This window comes from Equus asinus, chromosome 2 (assembly GCF_041296235.1).
Source record: "Equus asinus isolate D_3611 breed Donkey chromosome 2, EquAss-T2T_v2, whole genome shotgun sequence".
In the NCBI taxonomy this organism is placed as follows: domain Eukaryota; kingdom Metazoa; phylum Chordata; class Mammalia; order Perissodactyla; family Equidae; genus Equus; species Equus asinus.
This window is the reverse complement of record NC_091791.1, coordinates 41240984-41267327: the sequence shown is the minus strand read 5'-3', so window position 1 is coordinate 41267327 and position 26344 is coordinate 41240984. Positions and strand designations below refer to the sequence as shown.

Sequence of the window (26344 nt, the reverse complement as noted above, 5' to 3'; positions counted from 1 at the left end):
TAAACAGTAACTTCCCATCCCCCCTACTCCTGCCTCCTGGCAACCACTGTTCTATTTTCTGTCTCTGTGTATTTGACTATTCTAGGTACTTTATATAAATGAAATCGTACAATATTTGTCTTTTTGTGACTGACGTTTCACTTAGCATAACGTCTTCGGAGTTCATGTTGTGGCATGTGTCAGAATTTCCTTCCATTATATGTATGTATTATTTTGTTTATCCATTCATCTGTCGATGGACACTGGGTTTGCTTCCACCTTTTGACTATTGTAAGTAATAGTAGTATGAACATGGGTGTTCCAGTATTTTTTCGAATGTTTACTTTATTAGTTTGGGTATACACCCAGATGTGGAATTTTTGGATCAAATGGTAATTCTGTATTTCATTTTTTGAGGAACTGCCATACTGTTTTCTATACTGGCTATACCATTTTACCTTCCCACTAGCAATGCACATGTGTTTTAGTATCTTTACATCCTCTCCAATATGTTATTTTCTGGCTTTTTTTTTTTTTTTTTTTGATAACAGCCATCCAAATGAGTGTGAAGTGGGTCATTGTGGTTTTGATTTGCATTTCCCTAATGTTAAGTGATGTTGAGCATCTTTTCATGTGCTTGTTGATGATTTGTTTATCTTCTTTGGAGAAATGTTTAATAAGTCCTTTACCCATTTATGAATTAGATGTTTTTTTTTAATATTTAGAACATTTTTTTTACTTGAGTTCGTAATAGTTTACATCAATATAAGATTTCACTTGTACATTATTTCTTGTCTGTCACCACATAAGTGCTCCCCTTCACCCCCTGTGCCCCCCCCCCACCCCCCTTCCCCTGGTAACCACTGAACTGTTTTTTTGGTCCATGTGGATGTTTATATCCTACATATGAATGAAATCATCCGGTGTTTGTCTTTTTCAGTCAGGCTTATTTCGCTTAGCATAATTTCCTCCAGGTCCTTCCATGTTACTGCAAATGGGATGGATTTGTCTTTTTTATGGCTGAGTAGTATTCCACTATATGTATACACCACATATTCTTTATCCAATCATCCGTCGATGGGCACTTGGATTGTTTCCATGTCTTGGCTATTGTGAATAGTGCTGCAATGAACACAGGGGTACTTATGTTACTTTGGATTGTTGATTTCAAATTGTTTGGGTAGATTCCCAGTAGTGGTATAGCTGGCTCGTATGGTAGTTCTATTTCTAGTCTTTTGAGGAATCTCCATACTGTTTTCCATAGTGGCTATACCAGTTTGCATTCGTACCAGCAGTGTATGAGGGTTCCCTTCTCTCCACGCCCTCTCTAACATTTGTTATTGTTAGTCTTAGTGATTATAGCCATTTTAACAGGCGTAAGGTGGTATCTTAGTGTAATTTTGATTTGCATTTCCCTGATGCTTAGTGATGTCGAACATCTTTTCATGTGTTTATTGGCCATCTGTATATCTTCTTTGGAAAAATGTCTGTTCATATCCACTGCCCATTTTTTGATTGGGTTGTTTGTTTTTTTATTGTTCAATTGTGTGATTTCCTTGTATATTATGGAGATTAATCCCTTGTCAGATATATAATTGCAAATATTTTCTCCCAGTTGGTGGGTTGTCTCTTTGTTTTGGTTCTGGTTTCATTTGCCTTGCAGAAGCTCTTTAGTCTGATGAACTCCCACTTGCTTATTTCTTCTTTTGTTTCCCTTGTCTGACAAGACATGGTATTCGAAAACATCCTTTTTAGTTTGATGTCAAAGAGTGTACTACCTATATTATCTTCCAGGAGTTTTATAGTTTCAGGACTTATTTTCAAGAATTTGATCCATTTTGAGTTTATTTTTGTGTGTGGCGTGAGATAATGGTCTACCTTCATTCTTTTGCATGGCTGTCCAGTTTTCCCAACACCATTTATTGAAGAGATTGTTTTTTCTCCGTTGTATGTTCCTAGCACCTTTGTGGAAGATTAGCTGTCTGTAGACGTGCAGTTTTATTTCTGGGCTTTTGGTTCTGTTCCATTGATCTCTGTGCCTCTTTTTGTACCAGTACCGTGCCGTTTTGATCACTATGGCTTTGTAGTACATTTTGAAGTCAGGGATTGTGATACCTCCAGCTTTGTTCTTTTTTCTCACGATTGCCTTAGCAACTTGGGGTCTTTGGTTACTGGGCGGGTTCTTTTTTTGTTGTTGTTTTAGGAGTTCTTTATATATTCTGGATATTAATCTCTTATCAGATACGTGATTGCAAATATTTTCTCCCCTTCTGTGGGTTGCCTTTTTAGTTTGTTAATGGTCTCCTTAGATGCACAGGAGTTTTAAATTTTGATGCAGTCCAACTTACCTGTTTTTTTTTTGGCCTGTGCCCTCACATCCAAGAAATCATCCCTAAATTCAATGTCATGAAGCTTTTCTCCTATGTTTCCTTTTAAGAGTTTTATAGTTTAAGGTCTTTGATCCATTTTGGGATAATTTTTGCATACAGTGTAAGATAAGGGTCCAACTTACTGCTTTTGCATGTGGATATCCATTTTTCCTAGCACAATTTGTTGAAAAGACTGTCTTTTCCCCATTAAATGATCTTGGCACACTTCTTGAAACTTATTTGATATGTATACAGGGTTTTATTTCTGGGCTCTCTATTCTATTCCGTTAGTATGTGTCTGTCTTTATGCCAGTACCACACTTTGTAGCTCTGTAGTAAATTTTGAAATCAGAAATTTAGAGTCCTACAACTTTGTTCTTCTATTCCAAAATTGTTTTGGTCGTTTAGGGCCCTTTGAGATTCCATATGAATTTTAGGATGGAATTTTTTATTTCTGCCAAAAAAAAGTCATTGAGATTTTGGTAGGAATGGCATTAATCTGTAGATTGCCTTGAGTGGTACTGAAATCTTAACAATGTCAAGTCTTCCAATCCATGGACATGCAGTGTCTTTCCTTTTCAGTGTTCTTTAAGTTCTTTGAACAGTGTTTTGTAGTTTTCTGTGTACAAGTATTTCACCTCCTTGGTTAATTCCCAAATATTTTATTCTTTTTGATGCTATTGTAAAGAGTTTTGTTTCTTTTTGGATTGTTCATTATTAGTCTATAGAAATACAGCGATTTTTGTGTATTAATTTTGTATGCTGCTACTTTGCTGAATATGTTTATTAGTACTAATATTTTTTTGTGTGGAATTTTTAGGGTTTTCTACATTTAAGATTATGTCGTCTGCAAACACATAATTTTACTTCTTCCTTTCCAATTTGGATGAGTTTTTCCCCTTCTTCTTGCCTAATTGCTCAACTTGAACATTCAATACTATGTTGAGTAGAAATGACGAAAGAAGACCTCCTGTCTTTGTTCTTGACCTTAGAGGAAAAACGTTGTCTTTTACCATTGCATATCATATTAGCTGTGGAGTGTGTGTTTTTTTAAAAAAATAAACTTTATTTTTTAGAACCATTTTAGGTTCACAGCTATATTGAGCAGAAGGTACAGAGATTTCCATATACACCCTACTCCCACACATACACAGCCTTCCTCATCAATGTCCTCCACCAGAGTGGTACATTTGTTATAATTGATGAACCTATATTGACACGTCATTATCATTCAAAGTTCATAATTTACATCAGTGTTCACTCTTGGTGTTGTACATTCTGTGGGTTTGGACAAGTTTATAGTGACGTGTCCACCATTATACAGTCATGCGTCACATAACGATGGGATTATATTCTAAGAAATGTGTTGTTAGGTGATTTTGTTATTGTGCAAACATCATAGAGTGTACTTACACAAACCCAGATGGTATAGCCTACTACACACCTATGCTATATGGTACTAATCTTATGGAACCACTGTCATATAGGCAGTCTGTCTTTGAAAGTAACGTTATGCAGCTCATGGCTATAGTATCATACAGAATATTTCACTACCCTAAAAGTGGTCTGTTCTCTACCTAGGCATCCCTTCCTCACTCCAGCCATTGGCAACCACATGTTTTTACTGTCTCCATAGTTGTGACTTTCCAGAATGTCTTATAGGTGGAATCATTCAGTATTTAGCATACAAAAACTCTATTCCTATACAATATAGGCAGTATGTGAAAAACTCACAGCATGCAAAATGGTACAGCTACTTTGTAAGACAGTTAGTGGTGTCTTACAAAACTAAACATATTCTCTGCAATCAAGCACTTGTACCCCTTTGGGCATTTACCCAGAGGACTTGAAAACTAATGTTCACACAAACACCTGTACACGGATGTCATACTTCTTAAACGTCTGGCTCTCAAAAAAGGAAAAGGGAAAAAAATGAAGGAAAAAAATAGGCTTTGAGTCTTTAAATCCCCTGGAAGCTGTTTCAGTTGTGGGGATTGCAACAATGGCAGCCTCCTTCTGTGTCTGCACATCCGTAATGAGAAGCAGCAGTCAATGATCAGAACACAGATCTCTGATATTTGGAGGACAAGGTTCCACAAGCTGCTGCAGGCTGTTCTAGGAATATGTGCATGACTGCCAGCTGGGGCAGTGAGGGGTGGGTAGCCACTACCACACTGAGAGTTGAAATTGACTGAAATTAACTGTGATTTACTGTCTAAGCCTTCCCCTGGAAGCTGCAAGCTTTTGAATAGACTCCAGAGTTCCAAAATAGTTACATCAGACAGATTATGCCAGTACAATTTTTGTCTAGGTGTGGAAAGATTCCTGGTGCTTCGTACTCTGCCATCTTCCCTTGACTAATTTTTTATTACAGACTTTTTATATCTTTCGAAATATATATGTTTATATATTATTTTGACAAATAATTTTAAAATGCACATTGGCAACTTATTTAGAACTATTTCATAGGAATTCTTTGAGGAAAGTCAAGCCTGTTTAAAAATACTTTATTTTCACAACTGTCGTTAATGAATTCAGATTTTTATCTACTGAAATTATTTGAAGTAAGATGTAATTGTATTAGAAAGATTTGTATTCTGGATTTTTTAAGTTTTGAGGCTATTAACTCTCTGCTCTTGTCTATCTAAGTTTTTAGTCTCTACTTTCCAAGTATCTACAGTTAAGTGTTCCCATTTCCTTTTGGAAAGCCCTGTTTTCTTGCTTTTTTCTCCCTTTCCATTGTATCAAACTTATAAGGCAATGAGCCAGTTGTGGGCATGAAGTCCCTGGGAGGAGAGAGGAGGAAGTGGGAGGGGCAGCCATGGTGAATGTTTCCCTAAGTAATATTCAAGTTCTTTGCGAGAATTTACCCTCCCCCCTTTTTTAAAGTGCTGTGATATTTTCTTTTAAATAGACTGTTTATTCTCCTGCCAGTCTCACTGCTGCCCAGAGTGCTAGATAAGAAATCATAAAGTTCAAATATTAAAGGGAGCACACAAAAAAAGTATGATTTCACCAACTCTCGCTAAAAAAAAAAAAAAAGCTATAGGAAAATAATGTAAAAGAAAGTCAGGATTCTTGGTTGCGCCCGACAAAGTAACTACTTAATCAGAAAAGAATTTTTTGAAAATATTAGATAGCTCATAGCTCAAAACTAGAGAACCAGGCTTGGAAGATTTGCAGAAGCTGAGGGAAGCAAGGCATAGTTAAGAGGTCACAATAACAGTGTGTTTGGTATATTGCTGCCTGGATGCTTGCTGTCCCAGGTGCTGCTGCCATGACTGGGTATTGGTGACTCTGCTCATAAACTTGCAGCTCTTCTGGAGATCTCTCTGAGTAATCTCTGACTCCTCTGCACCTTGCTCTCACTGCCTTGGAATCAATGTGTAGAGCAGGAGGATTTAATTGGTTTTAGGCATGCACAGTGGTAAGAGAAAGATGGGGAAGTGAGTACTCACTTCTCATCTCTTGAAATTCTCTCCAATTGTAATGGTTTTGGATGCTGAGCAGCCTAAAGATGACAAATATCTGCTACAAAATTCTTCTACTTAACCCCTCATCCTTAGACCCTCTTCTCAAAAATATCTATAATGAGGGGCTGGCCCCGTGGCCGAGTGGTTAAGTTCGCGCGCTCTGCAGCAGGCGGCCCAGTGTTTCGTTGGTTCGAATCCTGGGCGCGGACATGGCACTGCTCATCAGACCACGCTGAGGCAGCGTCCCACATGCCACAACTAGAAGAATCCACAACGAAGAATACACAACTATGTACCGGGGGGCTTTGGGGAGAAAAAGGAAAAAATAAAATCTTTTAAAAAAAAAAAAAAAAAAAATATCTATAATGAAAGGTTTCGTATAGTCTTTATTTTTATTTATTTATTTATTGGAGGAAGATTAGCCCTGAGCTAACATCTGCTGCCAATCCTCCTCTTTTTTGCCGAGGAAGACTGGCCCTGAGCTAACGTCTGTGCCCATTTTCCTCTACTTTATATGTGGGACGCCTGCCGCAGCATGGCTTGAGAAGCGGTGCATAGATGTGCATCCGGCCAACCCAGGGCCACTGAAGTGGAATGTGCGAACTTAACTGCTGTGCCACTGGGCCGGCCCCTCATATAGTCTTTAAAAAATTGTTTTCATCTTATACCCACTTTTTAAGAAAAACAAATGGGCACTCGCTTCTGAATCTTGCTTTTTTTCATTTAACATGCTTAGGAATTTTCCATATTGGCATGGAAATAAAACTGAGTCTTTTATTGGCTCTCTTATTCCATTTTGTGATCATAGCATAATAAACAGTCCCGTCTGATACACATTTAGGTTGTTTCCAGTTTTTTGCTTTTGAAAACAGTGCTCTAATAAACATTTTCAAACGTGTTTCTTGGTGTCCCTTTGCAAGTATGTCCTGAAAGTAAATTCTTAGCAATGGAGATTCTGGGACCAGTGAGTCTGTGGTTTAAACTTTTACTCTCAAAAATAGTATCGTTTTATATTCTCACCAACATGTGTGTGTGTCTTTCCTCCCTCACAACCTGTTTGAATAGTATCAAACAAACTTTTTGCAGTTTGTTGTAATTTGATGTTTGCATTTCTTTAATTGCAGGGTTAAGCAACTTTGTGATATTTATTGGCCTTACATATTTTTTCTTTGTATGTGTGTACTGACCCTATCTTCAACTTATTTTTTTTTAGTTTTTTCTCCTTCAACTTATTTTCCTTTTAGCTTTTTTTAAAATGATTTTTATGAACTCTTTGAAAAGTGAGGAAAGTATCAATACTTTTTCTTCAGACAGTTTTATAATGCCCTGCCTCTCTTGCCATTTGAATTTTATGACTACAAGATTCAGATGACACAGTGATAAAGGGCTTGGTGGATTATCTGTTATGAATTATTGATTGCTAACTGCTTTACTAATATCTATAATCACGGAATATCAAAGACTTTTTTGTTGATCGCTGTTTGTTAAGAAATATTCTTTAAAAGGTAGCCTTGCTTAAATGGCAAATAGAAAATGCTTTTAATCCAGAGAAATGTCATGCACCCACCCCTCTTGAATTATTGAATCAGAGCAACACTCTCTTGGGCAGAGAAGATGGAAGTAAAAAGAGAATTTAAGAGTTTCTGCTTTTTTTCTGCCTCTGGCATTTTGCAGCTGCCTAATTTGTGGAATTCTGTCTTACTTATTGTTCTTTTTGGTCTGAACATTTCCCCTACTATAAGCCTTTTCTTTTGTCTTTACCATTTTTATGCTCCTTTATATATATGGTATTCTTTTGTATTCATCTGTGATCATTTCCCCTTTTTTTCTCATTGTTTTATATGTATACCTTTTAAATCTGAATTTTGTGGGTAAATTCTCTGCAGCTATGTTGATTGGTCTACTTAGATAATTCCTGTTTTTCCTCTTTTGTCTTTTTTAAACTAGGTCATTTGTAATTGTTTATACAGAATTTTCATTTTTAAAGTCTCTCCATAGTCTTTCCTTTTAGATTTTGAGTTATGAATTCATAGCCTGTTATTTAAATGAAGCTTTTGAAATCCATTTTACTGATCTGTATCATATCTGACTATGCCAGTATTTCCTTCCTTGTCTGACGTGAACTCTAAAATTATATGAACACTTTCTCCCTGTTTCCTGGCATTTCCACTCAAACTTGTTCCTCATTCTTGGTTAGAAATACATCCAGAGCTGTAGTTCCCTTCTTCATTTTATTAACCTACCGATAAAGAAAATTAATCAGACATATTAAGAATTTGTTAGAAAACTGCATATAATTGAAAATATTTTTTCAGTAGATATTTTGACAGTTGTGAAGTCCCTAGTTTTTACTGTATCTTTCCTGTTTTAATTTTATGCTCTATTGCAAGAATATATCCATTTCTCCTACCTTACTAAGAGGCATGTGTATTGTGTTCCAGTGGGTTTTTTATAAATATCTATCTTTTAGACTTGTGCTATCCAATATGGTAGCCACTAGCCACATGTAGCTATTTAGGTTTAAATTTAAATTGAAATAAATTTACTCATTCATTTTCATCTGTACTAGTCACATTTCAAGTGCTCAATAGCTACATGTGGCTAATGGCTAGTGTGTTGGATAGTACAAGATACAGAACATTTTCATCATGGTGGAAAGTTCTATTGGACAGTGCTGTTTTGTTTTTCATTCTAAAAAGTTCTAATTCCTGAAGATGATGTACACCTTCTATTGCCATCTCTGGTATTAATGAAAATAAATTTGAAATTTTTTGAGGTGGCTTGCATTTTATAAATTGATAGTTATAATCATATTACTCTTAAAAATCAGCTGTACTAAGGGATAATTTATATGCTATAAGATGTACCCATTTTAAGTGTGCAGTTCAGTGAGTTTTGACATATATATACACTCATATAAACATCACCACAATCAAGATTTAGAACATTTCTATTACCATAAAAAATTTCTTCATGCCCTCTTGCAATCAGTCTCTAACCCTGGTTGTAGGCAATCTTTAAATCTGCTTTCTCACTGTAGACAAGTTAGTAGAATTTCATATAAATGCATTCATATAGCATGTACTCTTTTGTGTTTGTCTCTCTCTTAGGATGATATTTTTGAAATTCATTCCAGTTGTTGCTTATATCAATAATTTGTTTCTTATTGTAATCCATTGTATGGATATGATATACTTTATTTATTCATTCGCCTGTGTTGGACGTTTGGGTTGTTTTCACTTTGGGTCTATTATCAACAAAACTGCTGTGAGCACTCATGTACAGGACTTTTGTGGATATATATTTTCATTTCTGTTGGTTAAATATCTATGAGTAGAATTACTGGGTCATATAACATAGATCAATGGAAGAGAATAGAGGTTCCAGAGAAACTTACGTATACATTTTTTGATAAAGGTGCCAAGATAATTCCCTGGGGAAAGGATACTCTTATTAATAAATGATGCTGGAACAACTGGTTGTCAGTATGGAAAATGAAATGAACCTTGACTTACATATACTTCACATAATACACAAGAATTAATTTAAAATGGATTATAGTTAGAAACATAAAAGTAAAATGTAAAACTATAAAACTTCTAGATAAAAACACAGAAGAAAATCTCTGTGACCTTTGGTTTACTCAAAGATTTCTTAGTACATACAAAATTAACCATATAAGAAAAAATTGACAGATTGGACTTCATCAACATTAAAACCTTCTCTTCTTTGAAAGCCACCATTAATAAAAGGAAAAGACAAACCATAGTCTGGAGGAAATATTTGCAATGCATATGTTGGACAAAGGACTTGAATCCACAGTATAAAGATGCTCTTACAAATTCATAAGAGGACAACCCCATAAAGAAAAGGGCACAAGATGTGAACAGAAACTTTGTAAAAGAAAGTATATAAATGGCATATGAAAATATATTAAAAATCAGTCATCAGGGGAAATGAAAATTAAAACACAATGGGAAACTGTTTCATATTTACTGGATGGCTAAAACTTAAAGGGCTAATGAGTTGTCAAGGATGTAGATTAACTGGAACTCTCGTCCATGTTGGTAAAAGCATAAATCAATACAACTTCTTTGGAGAAATGTTTGGCAGTTTCTTATATTATTTTTAATAGCCTTCTGAATTTTTTCCTTGGGTTATAGGTCACTTCCTCCACTGTTTATTTCTTTTCCCTCTAGTTTTATACCTCTTTAGAGAGTATATTTTCTTGAGTAATCAGGATGACTGTCTTTGAGCAGAATTAAAATAAAGCTGTTGTTTTTGCCTTTCTAATTAACTTAAGGTAATGTAGAAGGAAGCAGTACTGTGCAGGCAAAAGTTAAAAGTACATTTTCAACAAGATACTTACTTTTCTTGTATTGGATATATAACTGATTGTAATTCTGAGAATCTGAAGATGACTAGGAGAATATAGTTAAGGACTAGAATGTTTGGAGCTTGCCTATGTTAATGAGATTGAAGCAGAGATGGTTTATGTGTTAAAAAGAAAAACAACCCAATTCCATGTGGCAGCAGCAGCAATTGTAGGTATATTAGGGTTCTAAGAGCAAATGTTGGTTTACCATAAATACAGCAGAGAAAATAAATATGGCTACCAAATAGTGACTTAGCTGTAGAAAAATATAGGGAATAAATATTTTACTTTTTTCTTTTCAAATGCTAATTTTTAACCTGTTTTTGGATTAGTATGAACCATTCAATGTTCCTAGTCTGTTTTCTGAATGGGATACCTTAAAAGAGAGTTTGCTACTGGATTTCTCTCAAGCTGCTAGGAACATTTGTTATTATGATTTTGGTTGTCAGTTTTGTTACCACTGTTTCTACAATAGTGCTTGTCACATAGCACGTGCTCAGTAAATTATTAGATCGATTTTTATCAATTCCTCAAGCACTTGAAAATGACACAGTGCTCTAATGATATAAACTTAAATATCAATATGTACTGGTGTCAAGCAGAGATACTACCAGTTCATCTTTAACAAACAGAAGGCCTCTCCAGAGTTACAGTAAGACTAGAATTTAATCCAATGGAATATCTTTAGTTTGTCTATGCTTTTCATTGAAAAGGAGGACTGGTTAGCTATTGAAACATGGAGAAAGCACAGCCAAGGGAAAGGAAGCCTTAGCCAGTGAACTTCAGATATTTTTGGCAAGATCATTCCTGTTGTGGAGATGGAAACATCAGAATGTCTTAGTCTGTTAAAAATTGCTTCATTTAACTAACTTCTCTTGGTTGATTCCACATTTACTCAGCAGCATTCTGATTTCACTTCTCAGAGGTCTGCTTATGGTGAGATACTGAACTGGTCATAAAAATAAGAATAATTTAGGTCTTGTGGCAGTTGGATTTTTCAAGTAAATTAATGTATTTCCGTTATGGTCATTATGATATTTATACCTCAGTCATATGATACGAGGTCTTTTAAGAGTCAGTATAAAGCTCATCTTGCAACCCAGATTGTTTCCCTTCTATTGGAACAAGTTCAGTAGCATGGTACTAATGTAGACAGCAGCTAGATGAGTTTTGCATTTGATTTATGTAATCTTACTTCTTCAGAGTTGAATATTGCATAGTATATTAATTTGCCTGTAGAGTGCTCCAACTTGTATAGCAAGTATATGTAAACGTATTTATCTATACTATATTTCATAAAGAAATTTTATGAAGAAGGTCAATTCTGAAGTTGCTTTATAATCACTGACTTAATTGGAGTTTTTAGTTCATTTATATTTAATGTAATTATTGTTATGCTTTGTTTAAGTCTACCATCTTTCTATTTGTGTTAGTTCGATATTCATTTGTTCACTATCATTGACTCTCATTCTCATTCCTCTTTTCTTATCCTCTTTGGGGTTAATCGAATATTTTTAGGTGTTTCATTTTAATTCTTCTTTTGACTTTTTAGCTGTACCTCTTATATACGTATATATTTTAGAGATTGCTCTAGGTCTAGGGGTTAGAAAATGCATTTTTAGCTTACTGCAATCTTAAGAGTTAGTATCGTGAGCATTAAAATATAAGAACCATATATCAATAAAATTCTGTCTCCCTACATTTCTTTTATATGATTTTTGTCATGTATTTTAATATATACATATGTAATAAACCCCAGAATACAATACAATAAGCCCCAAAATAACATTACTTTATTTATTTTCAACAGTCAGTTGTCTTTCAGAGAAATCAAGAGAAGAAAAAGAAGTCTTTATATTTACTCCTATATTTACCACTTTTGATGCTCTTTGTTTCTTTCTGTAGACCCAAGTTTTCATCTGGAATTAGTTCCCTTCAGCCTGAGGGCAAATCTGCTGACAGTGAATTCTCTCAGCGTTTTTTGATCATTTTTGAAGGGCATTTCACTGGATATAGAATTCTGGATTGACTTTTTTTTTTCTTTCAGCACTTTAAAGATGTTGTTTCATTAGATCTTATGAGAAGTCAGCCATTAGTCATATTGGTAGTTTCCTATACATAATGTGTCTTTGTCTGGGTTTTTTTTTTTTCTCCTTCGTCTTTGGTTTTCAGTGGTTTTGACTGTGATATGCATAGTGTGGTTCTTTTTATATTCTTCATATTCTTGTTGGGGGTTTATTGAGCTTCTGCTATCTATAAGTTGATGTTTTCCTGTATGATTGGGAAATCTCCAGCAGTGATTTCTCTTTTGTTTGTTTGTTTTATGTAATTCTTTTTTGTTTGTTTTTAATTTTGTTTTTATAGCAGTAACATTGGATTTTAACATTATCTAGCTTTCAGATGTACATCATAATATATTTCGAATTCTGTGTCAATTACATTGTCTTCACCACCCAGAGACTTAGTATAATCCATCCCCACACATGTGTGCCTAATCACCCCTTTTGCCCTCCTCCCTTCCCCATTCCCCTCTGGTAACCATCAGTCCAATCTCTGTTGCTGTATATTTGTTTTCGTTGTTTTTATCTTCTACTTATGAGTGAGATCACATGGTATTTGACTTTCCCCCTCTGACTTATTTCACTTAACATAATACCCTCAAGGTCTATTCATCTTGTCACAAATCCAGCAGTGATTTCTTTTAAAAATTTTTTTCTGCTCCATTCTCTTTCACCTGTCCTTCAGTGTTTACACTAACATATGATAAACTGCTTTGTATTGTTCCACAAGTCACTGGTGAGCTGTTCAATTTTTCAATTTCTTTCTTATGTTCTTCAGATTAATTACTAATTTGTTGTCAAGTTCATTATCATAATGTTCCAGTTTATATGTATGCATAACAAACCACCCCTAAATATAAATATGGCATAGAACATGTTTTTTTTATACTCACAGATTCTGTGAGTCAGGAATTCAGGTAAGGTGCGGTGGAGATAACCTGTCTCCGCTCCAAAATGTCTAGGGCTTTAGTTGGGAAGACTCAGAGACTGCAGATAAGTTGGCAAGTTGGGGGATGAAGGTGTTTTCACTCACATATCCAGGAAATGATGGCTGTTTGGAACTTGAGTTAGGCTATTGGCCAGAACCCCTATACTTGGCCTTTCCAAGTGATGTCTCCACAGAGGCTAGTTTGAGATTCCTCATAGCATGGAAACTTGGTGCCAAGAGTGAAGATCCTGAATCCAAGGTGGAAGTACATGGCATTTTTATGATTATCACTTAATCATAATCACTTAATGTAGCTTCTGCCATACTCTGTTGGTTGAGGCAATCGCAGAAGTGTGCCCAAGTTCAAGGAGGAGGGACCATAGACTCTACCACTTGATGGGTGAAGTGTTAACGGTTACCTTGTATGAAGAGCATGTAGGATGGGAGATGCAGTCATTCTTGGAAAATATTATCTGCCACATCTTTCTTCTGCAGTCTCCGATCTTCTGTTAAGACCATGCTGTAGATTTTTCTTTTCAGATATTGTACTTTTGAGGCCTAGAATTTCTGTCTTTTATAGTTTCTGTGTCTTTGCTGAGACTTCATCTTTTTGGTTACTGTAATCATTTTCCTTTACATTCTTGTATGTATTTATAATAGCTGCTTTAAAGTCAATGTCTCCTAATTCTAACATCTGTTTCATCTTGGAGTTGGTTTCTGTTGACTGCTTTTCTTTTCTTGGTCATGGGTCATGTTTTTCTGCTGTGCATGTCTAGTAAATTTTAATTGTTATGTTGAATGTTGTGGAAGATAAATTTTAGGGAGCCTGTGTTGTTATTTAAGTGTGTTGGGTTTCGTTTTGGCAGGCATTTAAATTAACAGTTAATCTTCTGGTATTGTCAGGCTGGGTTTTTCTTTGTGAAGGCAGGACTATTTCAGTTTTGTCTTTTGTCTTAGGGCATGGTCCTTACTCCTAAGATGTGGCCTTTCTGGGGTCTCAGCTGAATACCTGGGGTGCTCAATGAGGTCTCTCCACTGTGGCTGGGTTAAAACTCCTTCCACTACTTTGCTGCTTCTGGTGTCAACTCCATTGTGCTTTCAAATCCTATACATATGCAGCCCAGCTCTTGGCCAAGGACCTTAAGTGAATTTCCTTATAGAGTTGGGAGGCCCTCTTTCTATTCATCCCCTTTCCTCGGCTGCTCTTCCGCAAATTCCAGCTATCTTAGAACCCCAGAACTCCAGTTTCTGCCTGTATACCTCAGTGAAGCCTTTGTTCCATTTCCTTCTTCTATGTCAGAAAAGAGCCTGTAAGCTGAAAGCAAGATAATCATGGGGGTTACCTTGTGTTTTTCTCTTTTCTTAAGGATCATAAGCCTGTGCAGCCTTTTGTTCAGTGCCTAAAATGGTTGCCTCATTCATTTTGCCCAATTTTATAGTTGTTTATAACAAGAGGAAAATTCCTGTACCAGATACTGTATAATGGTCAAAAATGTGTAAATTCTACTGTCAGAAAATTTTTAAGAGATGGCCCCTGTTTATGGAATACCAATATAAAGAAAGATTTTTAGAATAAAATTACTTTAAAGACTATTAGAAATAGTACTTTAATCTGTTTACAATAACTTCACTATGATATAACAGTCTATAATATTCAAATTTTACTTTTTATTGAGTTTTACTCATAAATTTGTATTGATTTTCTCTGGAAATGACAAAGAGGGAAAATTTTAAATTATTCTGTCTCCCTCACTACTAGCAGACATTGCTAGTTGTGATAGTCTTTCCCAGGCGCCAACCTGGTTAGCCTTAATAGCCTTAATGTCTTAATAGCCTTAATATTGCACCCCAACAAATCATCGTCAGTTTGACACCTATTTGCCATTTCTAGTGCATTTCCATTGTACTAATTAAATCAGTATTATTTTGTGAGATATTTAGCTTTTTGAAAAGTTACCTCAATAGATAATTTCCTTTTCTGCAACTGAAGTGATAAAAAAAAAAATTCATGTTATAAGGAATCAAATGAGGCTATTTAGTAAGTCCTTAGTACTTCTTGAGTGGAACATAGAAGAATAAAAGATTGGGAAGCAGAAATTCTAAGCAGTTATGCCTATAATAAATAATACTTGAAATTTAAAAGAATAAAAAGTTGGTTTTGAATATACATTATAGACACCTAGCTATAGTAACATAAAAGTGTCTTGATGAAATTAAAGAACAGGCTTTCCGTGATTGGAGCCTCTAGGAGGGATTTAAAGAGATAACACATTACCAGCATTTAACAAATTGTTTCTGTTTTGTTGGGTAATCATCATTCTCACTGAGGTCAGATTTGTGATTTTGTGATAGTGCGTGCCAATGATTTTTTTTAAATGTCCTCAGGACAGGCTCAGTATGAATGAAGATATGATTAAGAAAAATCTCATGAGTCTTTATAAACAGAAGTTGTATGATTCTCATTAAATCTATTTCTTAAAGAACACTGTTGTTACATAAAAAAACTCTGGTTCTTATTTTTTTCCAATTTGAAAATAGATGAAAATATGAATTTTATGTAAACTCTAAAAGTATTCAAAAGAAGTTGGACTTCTGTTTTAAGCTCATCAAGCCTACTTTTTGGCAATAAAATAGGGTGATGTAACTTCAATTCTGTACATTCTTGGAAGATACAGTAGGACAGAAAACTTTTTTTCTTTTGAAAGTAGTATATGCTTAAGTTTTAACAACACAATTGCAGAAGTGTTGAAAGTGAATAGTAAAAACCTCCATCTCTCCCTGAAAACTCATGATAACTGCTGTGACCACTTTGGTATGTATCCTGTCAATCCTTTAGACTCTAGTTGAATGTGTATGCAGGATTGCCACATGTGAATAGTGTGCCCTGGAGTTGAGCAATGGGATGTGTATATCACTATTAACATAGTGTTGGTCTGTGTATTTGAAGTCAAAACTGAAAATTACCAGACTCAGAATGAACTAAAAATGAACTGTTAATCCTCCAAAATACTCTTTTTGCTCACATATACATTATAGGCTTTCTGTGAGAAAATTGTATTTTGCAGATCATTTCTTGCTTATTCTTCTTCTGTCAAAAGAAACCCATGGAAGAAGATATGGCAGGTAGCAGTGAGTTGTTTTGTAAATTTTATAATCACTGTCCTTCAAATCATTTTGCTTGTTTTGGTTATTCCAACCCTTGCATTTATCTAAATTTCCAACCAAATTAAGGTACAAACTAAGAAAAGTCTTAAAGTATAAATAGAGAATATCTTTATGAACTCTAGGTGTATGGAAAGATTTCTCAAGAGAGGATACAAAGTTCTAAACAAAAGAAAAATTTGATATATTGGACTTTATAAAAATTTAAAATTGTTGATTGTCAAAAGGGAATGAAAAGGCAAATCTAGACAAGGAGCAAATATTTATAATACATATATCTGACAAAGGAGTTGTATTCAGAATATATAAAAGACTCCTATAAATCAATAATAAAAAACAGATACTCCAATTGGAAAAAAATGAGCCAATGACTTGAACAGACATTTCACAAAAGAGGGTATAAAAATGTCTATTAAGCAAATGAAAATATGCCTATCATCATTAGGCATCAGGAAAATGAAAATTAAAACCACAATAAGATACCATTTCATATCCATTGGAAGAGCTAAAATTTTGCCAAATGTTGATGAGGCTGTGGAGCAACTGGAACTCTTAAAATGTTAGTAGGACTGTGAAATGGTACAACCACTTTGGAAAACTGTTCAGTAGTTTCTTATAAAGTTAAATGTACACCTTCCTTATGTACCCTAGCTATTCTACTACTTCTACTCCTAGCTATTATTTACTCAAGGGAAATGAAAGCATATGTCTCCAAACCGACTTGCACAAGGATGTTTGGGCACTTTATTCATAATATCCCCAAACTGTAAACATCACAAATATCCATCAAAAGAGAATGGATAAACAGATGGTCTTGTATTTGTGCAATGGAATAATACTCACAATAAAAGGAATGAACTAGTGATACATGTAACAACATGCATAAATCTGAAAAAACATTAGATTAAGCAAAAGAAATCAGTTACAAAAGAATTCATATTATATAATTATATTTTTGTGAAATTCAAGAACAAGGCCAGACTAATCTATGGTAATAGTACTAGCTAGTAGGGAGCTTGGTGGGGTTTGACTACAAATGGGCATGAGGGAATTTTTTGGGTTGGTCTTAGCATTCTATATATCTTGATTGAGATAGTTATAAAACCCATAGAATTGTACACCTAAGATCTGCATATTTCACTGTATGTAAATTTTATCTCAGTTTCAAGAAAAATCCAAATGTAGAAATTGAGAAAGGTACAGGAATGTAGAAGATGAAGAAGGATGAAAGGGGCTGGAGCAAAAAGATGTGTAACGCACCACTTTTCCCTGTAGTATTTTCGTAGTTCAGTGGATGTCTCCTTAGCAGAATCAATGCTTCTCTTGGTTGAAGTAATGGGTTAAAACAAAGAATCATAAAACATGACACATACCTTAAATGTGTACTTTAAAAAAAGGAATTTGTACACATGAAATATTAGACTCAAATAACTCTATAGGGTTTATCAGCAACCACCCCCACAGCAAAAAAAATTACTTTTCTTTGTTTCCCTTTGCCCCTTGGCAAGAGTTCTTACCTTCTTTTAGGCCATGAACCTTTTTGGCAGTCTGATGAAGCTTATGAATACCCTTCTTAGGTGATTTTAAATCCATAAAATAAAATTCATAGGATTATAAATATACCCATTAGTTTTGATTATAATAGTTATGAAAATATTAAAAAAATGTGATATAATAATATAGTTATTAATATTAACAATCTATTGGCAGGTCTAATGACTATGGTAATTTTAAAGTGCGATTGTAAATGTTTCCATATCTGGAGCAACTGTAGTGTCACATAAAAATATGTCATTTCTATCTCTATTATGTATGTCATATTAATATTGGATTTTTGTGTGATTATGACTAGATAAATGCCATTAATAGTTAAGCAATGTAGTATATTATGACTGGTTTTTCCTGCACATTTTGTTTTCCTTGGAGTTACAATTGTCTCTCTTTTTTTTCTCTTTTGCTGAGGAAGATTGTCCATGTGCTAATATCTGTTGCCCATCTTCCTCTTTTTGCTTGAGGAAGATTCTGCCTGAGCTAATATCTGTGCCAATCTTCCTCTGTTTTATGTGGGATGCTGCTACAGCATGGCCTGATGAGTGGTGCTAGGTCTGCACCCAGGATCTGAATGTGCTAACCCCGGGTGGGCTGCCAAAGTGTAGCAAACTTAACCACTATACCACCAGGCTGGTCCCTTCTCTCTCTCTCCTTTTTTTTTTTTTTTGACTTATTTAATTTCTGTGTTCTTAGCTTTAATTAATCATAAACTTGCCCCCAGTTGTATAAATCTTTTGACATGTTTGAGCACATTTGGTATATGAATTTTATCTTCTCCAGGAGACTTCTCGTCTGCCCTAATCTGGATTAGTTGTTCTCTAGGCTTGCTGTATGACTGTCTACTTGAGATGTTCCTTCGCTATCATTCTGGGGATTCTCTTTTCCTTTCTCTTGAGTTGGATTCTTTAGTTCCAAAATCTTGTCATTTTCTTTTATGGTTTCCCATGCTTGTTTTGGTAGACCACATCTTCTAGTAACTTCCTGAGAGAGACTATATGGGAACCAAAATTATTTGAGACTTTAAAAATGCCTTTATTATATAGTCACACTTGATTTATAGTCTCTCTTGGTTTGGAATTCTAGGCTGGGAATAATTTTCCCTCGAAGTCAGAAGGTTTTGCCCAATTGATTTCCACCTGCTAGTGTTGCCATTAAAAAGGGTGATATCATTCTGATTCCAAATTCTTTTTGTGAAACCTATTTCTTCTCTGGCAGCTTCTAGGGTCTTATGTTTGTCTCTTTACTATTCAGAAATTTCACTAAGATATGTATGCCTTTATTTGGGTCTATTTTCATCATTTTGATGGCTACTCATTGTGCTCTTTCAGTTTAGAAACTCACATCCTTCAGTTTTGGATATTTTTCTTGAGTTATGTCTTGGATTTCTTCTCCTGTGTTTTCTATTCTTTCTCTGGAACTCCTCTTCAAATGTTGAACCTCTTAGACTCTAATTTTTTCAAGTCTTCTCTTGTGTATTTCATTTGTTTTTTTATTCTGTTTCCTTAGCCTTATAACTTTTCTAACCCTTCTATTACCTACCTCATAGGGTTAAGCACATTTATATACATAAAGTACTTAAAATAGTGCCTGGCATGTAGTAAGTGCTTGTGTTAGCTCTAATTGTTGTTGTTTAGCTTCTTAACTGTTTTGAGGGAATGATATTTGGTCTTGATTCTTTGATTTATTACTTGTATGACCTTGGGCAATTCCTGTAATTTCTTTGATACTTCCCCCCTCTGTAAAATGTGATTAAGCTCTATCTCTCAGATGTTTGTGAGGTTCAAATGACAATATATATGTGAAAATGTTAATAAACTTTGTACAGAGTTAATAGTTACTACTTGCATCTTTTAAATATCAAAAGTTTTTAGTTTGAAAGAAAATGATGGCTGAATTTTCAGGGTTATTTTTAAGATTACTTGATTGCACATGATTGTTTCTCACAAATCTGTGTGAGCTAGGTGAATTTGAGCTAAATGCTAATGCTACCATTTAAAGAAGTTAATTCTTAATACTCAATCTAATTATGTTAGGCTGAAGTGAGATGATTTTGAAAATATTCATTTTATGGAAAGCTCTGGCTTTACTTCAGATTGTATAAATCTGTGTAATGTAATAGTTGTTTAAGAATGACCTGATTACTGGTTTAAACCCATGGAGGGAATATTTGTTGGAGTTGATTTATTTTCTTAAATGGTATTTGAGGTTAGGAAAAAGAGAATCTGTCTTTTAGTTTTTCTCGATCATATTAATGTAATTCCAAATGTTAGCTCATTTTTGTTAATGGTGGCTTTTTGTTTGTTTGTTTTGTTTTAAGGTTTTTGGATTCAAAGCATAAAAACCATTACAAGATATACAATCTGTAAGTATGTTTTCTTATTTGTATGCTTGCAAATATCTTCTAAAATAACTATTAAGTGAAAGTTATTTCCTTGTTAGAATGAGGTAGAGTTAAAGATATATTTTAACGGAATTGTATTCCTAAAACAATTAGTTCAAGAAGTCTGATTGAGAGCATTGTTAGGTCATTTAGAAAGTGTAGTGATGAGGGAAAACAATGTTGGCACAGATTCACGTTGCTTGATCTGCTTAAATGACTTGGCATCTAGCCCATCTTTGAGCCCATAACCATGTGGTGACTTGAAGTGTAATTTACAGCAGAGCTTCTGTTAAAGCATTAATGACATCTTCTATGGAACTATGTTCCAGAGTGAATATAATTTTGTTTATTCTGTGTCTTTAGATCAGTTGATTGAAACAGCTGTTAGAGTATTCGCTAACTGTATGTAACGTAAATAAGTTACCTAAATTGTTGAGTTGGGTGGTTTCTTTTGTCTGGGGCATGGCTGTAAGGATTGCCCACTTGATACAGCTGGCTGACCTTATCTTTAACCTTTTGGTTTTTACTTTTGACTTTGTGAGTAGAGATGTGAAAAGGAAAAAAAGAACAAAAGAAAAATAGAAAATATTTCACGATTTTTGTCTTTGAAGAATTTTTTCCTTCCCAAAATATTGACCATTTTCTAATTTTTAAAAAATGTCATATAAAATTTGTTATTTTTCTACCTGGCCTTTATTTTTCCTGTGTGATATCCATAAATTATGCAATAGGAAAAGTTTTCATTTAAAGTTGTGTGTACTAATTTACTGTTATAATTTCTGTAGCACTTCTCTATCAAATATAAGAATATAAGAAAAAGATTGTTTTTTTACCTTGGTGGGCATTTAAAACTTCATCAAAAAGTGTGAAAGATCAAAGATTGTTTGTTGGCTGGTAGGAGGTTGCTTTTTTAATTTAGTGATCTTTCTGTTCTGATAAGACCTCAGAAATAGACGCCAATGTTGTTTCTCTTAGTGAGTTTTCACTAATTTCCTCAGATTTGCAAATGAACAAACATTTATTGAGTGCTTGCCACATATTAGACATTATAAAACATGTTGGCAGTACAGAGGTGAATAAGATGTAATTCCAGTCCTTGGGTAACTTATAGTGTAATGTGAAAGGTAGACAAAGTATTATAGAAAAGAGCTGTGTAGAGAATAGTGGAAATAGTAACTACCTCCCATAGGGAGGGTTTCATAAAGAAAGGCATGTTTGAGCTGACGTGAAAAGAATCAATAGAGGTTAACCTACAGGCCAAGGAGGAGGGGAAAAAGCATCACAGGCAGAAAGAATGGCGTAGAAGGTTGCTGCCATGATAGTGTTTAGAATATGGCAAATAAACCATTATGGTCAGATTTTGGTGTGGTGTGTGGGGGGGTGTGGTGGTAGTAAGTCACAAGATAAAAGACAGTAAAAGCTGTTATAGAAACAAATTTAGGTGGGCCCCAGCTTACACATGATCTATGCATCTATCCTCTTTTCCTGATTAACCTCTCTTACAACAACTCTTGTTGCTAATGCCATAGTGTGTCTCTAGAGGAACATAAAAACCACAAAGCTTTGTACTTTTTGAACAACTAGATTCAGAAGTTAGTAAAAACAACAACAGGATAAGAATTGTCAAAAGCTGGAATCCATTAAGTGAGTCACTTCAGGCTTAGACTCTCAAGTTTGGGCATCTAAAGAGTCCTGGAAGGAAGTTAGAAAGATACTAAACACAAATTCTGTCTTTTTCAAAATTTTATTTGAGTTTAATATTGTATCCAAAGAAAGGAAAGGAAATACTTTTCATTCCTGTACTACAGTGGCTTCCTGCTTCCTGAATTTAGGATTTAGGCTCGTACTATCAGTATTGTGGATTACTTACATTATTGTAATTAAAACTGGCTTTGGGAGTTAGCCTGGGAACTTGACTGCCTGTTTGTTTTTGTATTTCCAAACATTGGACTCTTGAGTTAATGAACTGTCTCATATTTAGTTGAGAGTAGTTTTGGTGCACAGATTTTAACTCCTCTTCCCCACTCCATTTGATGGAATCATAGACTTTCAGAACTGAAAAGTACCTGAAAGAGATCATTTAGTCCAACCTTCTCATTTTACAGATGGGGAATCTGAGGCCTAGAGAAGTTAAGTGAGTTGAACAAGGTCACACAGGTACCTATGGTAGCAGACCATGCACTATTTATGCCAATATTCCCTTTCTGGTTTTCTTTGTTTTAACCTCCCCAAATTTTACTTACTTCAGAAGTTTCTAGAACTACCAAGTTATAGCATGTTTTGATTTCTGATGTCACTTTTCAATCTTCTTCACCTTCTTTCTACCTATGCTTATATTTCTGGCTCTGGGTAAGTGAGTCTGACCAGCAGCAGATGTTTCTATTTTATTTCTTTGGTTACTAATTACATGTGATATATATCTTTGCAAACATATAAATTGAAACATCTTAAAATATTTGCACTAGACATACTGTATTTAATAATATATTAAACTTTTTATGGCATTTGTGACATATGTGGATGAAGAAGAGTTCTTAATGTGCACTTTCTAATAATTGACTGTATCTGTTTGTGTCTCTGTATTATCCAGCATTCAGTAAGTTATTTTAAGAAAGGGCAAAATTTGTCTTATATCATTAACCAAATTCAGGTATACTGATACTTAGTAAATTAGTTTGTTTTGTGCAAATTTGTGTATTTCATTTTTGTATGTTCCTGTGTGTAATCTGTGCTCGGGTGGGGATAAGGGAAGGAGGGGGGATATAGGGAATAAAGGCATAATATGGTTCTTGCATTTGAGGAACTTAAATGTTCACTGGATACTAATTTTTAGAGTTTACTGTATTTCATTCTATATTCTATTTGACATACAACTCTCCATCATTTTGTGGTAAACCTTTAGCTATTGTTGATTTTGCTCTATTAAGTTTTCTTCTTTAAGATAGGGATAGCTTCACTGAAGAGAGTAAAGAAGAGACCTACATACCTAGCTGATTCTATGGCAAGTCTCATTTCTCTGGAAGCTTTTCCTATTAATCTTATCTCCTTTTTCACTTCCTGTCTACTGCTTCATTAAAAACTCTCTCTTCCAGTGTCTCTTCACTTCTCTTGTCTCATATAAGCCAATGTGAGGTAATGATTAAAAAGTAATGATATCTTTTGAGTTTTAGTTCTAAGGAAGTATAAGTGGTTAGATTACCTAACACTTGTCTTAGTTAAATCCCATGTGCACCTAGTTTTGGTTTGTTGAGAGACTTGTTTTATCACTAAAATACTGTAAAAAATTTACAAGAAACTTTGTGTGCGCGCACATGCAACCACAACATTATCAGAGAAGGTTTTAATTAAGATGAGAGTCTTCATTCTTTCCCTATCAACCCCTCCCCAGATCACTTTCATCACTACTAGTGCTAGTATATGTTCTCACATACTCCCTATACATAACTGTAGAGATTTTTATAACTTTTTCATGTTTTTCATTATTACTGTTTGTTGGTTCTGTCTTCTGTGGCAAGTATTATTCTTGTAGCAAGGCTGACTGTGACTAAAATTTGTTATTGCTTTTGGTTTTAAAACTTTTCTATTTTTTATTGTAAGTGGAAGTATGGAGCAGTAGTGGAAAAAGTTTGACTTTTGTAACTAGAGGTACTAGGCTTGAGTCCTGGTTTTTCCATTTACGTATTGTGGTTTGGGGCAAGTTTTTTAATGCTCTTCTAAATCTTAGCTTTCTCATATACCAAAGGGAGATACAGTAACTATTATCATATGGTTGTGAGGATGAATCAAAAAAACATGGAAACTTCTTTGTAAGCTGTGCACATCTAGTAGATATTTAGCAGCTCATTATTTCCACTTTCCCTTTATTTCTTCCTCTTAGTAATATTTGAGAATTAGTTTATGAAGGTAGTCTTACGCATTGTTTGTCAAACCAAACATTTTGAGCTGAGAAACCGTGACAATTTTAGAGAACTAAAGCTGCATGAAACTCAAAATGTTTATTCTTTGCTGTGCTGTCATGAGACCAACCTCTTAGAATTGTTTCCTACCTTATAGCTACACTGTCACCTCCTAAGCCCCTATCTTTACATGATTCTTTATAAAATATTCCATTATGGGTTCATCACTATTGACCATGTCTCTTCTTTAATCTGTACCAAAGAAGGTGTAAGACGTGCTATTTTCTTGGTCACTCCCTTTCTTCCTACCTGTCATTTTTTTTTATATGAGTAAGTATGAAGCTATTTAGCAAGGATGCATATATGTGCATATGTTATTACTAAATAAGCTTTTCTTCTAGCGAAATTCAATATACTAAATTATAACGTACTAGAGCTTTGGAAAGGCTTTGTTTTGAGTGGTAACATGAAAGTTGATTTATTTCATGTTTCACCAGTTAGAAACTAGTGGATTGCAGTTTGTTCATAATTAGTTCAACCTTCTTGTGGATTTGGGTTTGAAACTGTTTAAGGTAGAGAAACTATACACGTAATTTCAGGATTTCTAGATGTAAAATACAGTTTAACAGTTGCTTATTTGAAACTCTTGGGGTCAGTTGTGTTTCAGCATTCAGAATTTTTCAGTGTTTAGAACAGTAACACAGAAGCATATACTTTGTATTACGTAACACCCCAGTGGGGTTTGGAACAGTACCTAAAATGAAATGTTTGACTCCTCTCTCTAAGGGCTACGTACAATCTTGTAAACTGAGATCAGGTTCTGTTGCAATTGAGTTTGCCGTAAATTTAAGAGAAAATGTTAGATGTTTGAAACTTTAAGGATTTTGGAATTGTGGATTAAGGGACTGTGGATCTTTATTTGTTTCACGATGCTAAGTTTTTAGTCTAAATAATGTTTTAAAAATCTGGTTTGGTTAGTAGTTGGAGTTACCAGCTGACCAGCAGCACTTATGCTGCTGACCACAAACTAATGTATAGGATCCCTTTCTGAGCCTATTAATGTCTATAAACTTGGCCTGTTAATCATGAGTTAAGGCAGTGCATGATAACAAACATGTCACTACTATTAAAAAGAGAAATTTTAGCATGCTCTAAGTAATAATGACTCAACATTTTACTATTCTGTATTCATTTTGCTTATTACTCTTTCATTACTCTCAGACTTCAATTAAAGCTTGTAACCTGAGAGAGTCTTGAAAAAGATGACCTTTGGCTTATCTAAAGAGAGAAAGGTCTGGTTTAAAAAAATTTAGTAAGTGTTGTCTGAATAGATTGGCATCATTCAGTTTCTTTCTTTACTTTTCCTTTGCCCTTATAATGTTACTATTTTTAATATACATCTTTTTAAATAATAGTTTGAGAACTGTGTATGCTCAACTGTGGGGTAAAGATAATATTGAAACTAGTTGGTTGTTTACACATGTGAAATAAAAAATAAATTCCATTAGCATGCAACATTTCCATAAAGAAAATTTGAAAATTTAGATGCAGCTAAATTTGCATTGTTGTATATTAGTGGCATCACAAGTTTTGTAAGCAAATGTATAACCTCTAATTACATACACTTGACATTTTAAGCCTCAGTTTCTTTATTTGTAAAGTGGGGATAATAACAGTATAATTCCATAGGATTCTTAGAAGTGAAAGAAATAGTTAATATAAAACACTTAACATAATGCCTGGTACATTATAAAGGTTCAGAAAACGTTTGTTACTATTATACTTTTTTCCTCAGGTGCAAAAGATAACTTTATTTCACATTTAAACTTTTCTTTTAGATGTGCTGAAAGACATTATGATACCGCCAAATTTAACTGCAGAGGTGGGTATAAATGTACAGTATTATGTTATATAACTGAAAACCAGTAGACTAAGTCTTACTGTCACAGCAGTAATGAATACTCTTGATTATTAAGTGAGATAAATATTTATCTTAAAAAGATAATCTTAGAAAATTTGAAAAATAAATTTAACTTTGCTGTTGTATTTTAGAAAACAAGTATCATATAAACCGACTGGTAGTATTAGGAAGACTAAATTGAAGAATAGACTAAGAATTAGGATATAATAGTAAGAGATTGCATGGAGAAAGCAGAACGACTTAACTCTGG

The 26344-nt window shown here is 34.3% G+C and overlaps 1 protein-coding gene across 2 annotated transcripts in view; it reads left to right on the top strand.

The window, feature by feature from the left end:
• The window catches only part of PTEN (phosphatase and tensin homolog), an 88213-nt gene that overhangs the window by 30747 nt on the left and 31122 nt on the right, over positions 1-26344 (top strand). Inside the window, exons 3-4 of one of the 2 annotated variants that reach the window (XM_014864359.3) lie at positions 20215-20259; positions 26012-26055. In XM_014864359.3, the coding sequence (XP_014719845.1) occupies positions 20215-20259; positions 26012-26055 (89 nt within the window). The remainder of the gene's footprint in view (positions 1-20214; positions 20260-26011; positions 26056-26344) is intronic. The other variant, XM_014864358.3, reaches the window with a different exon arrangement.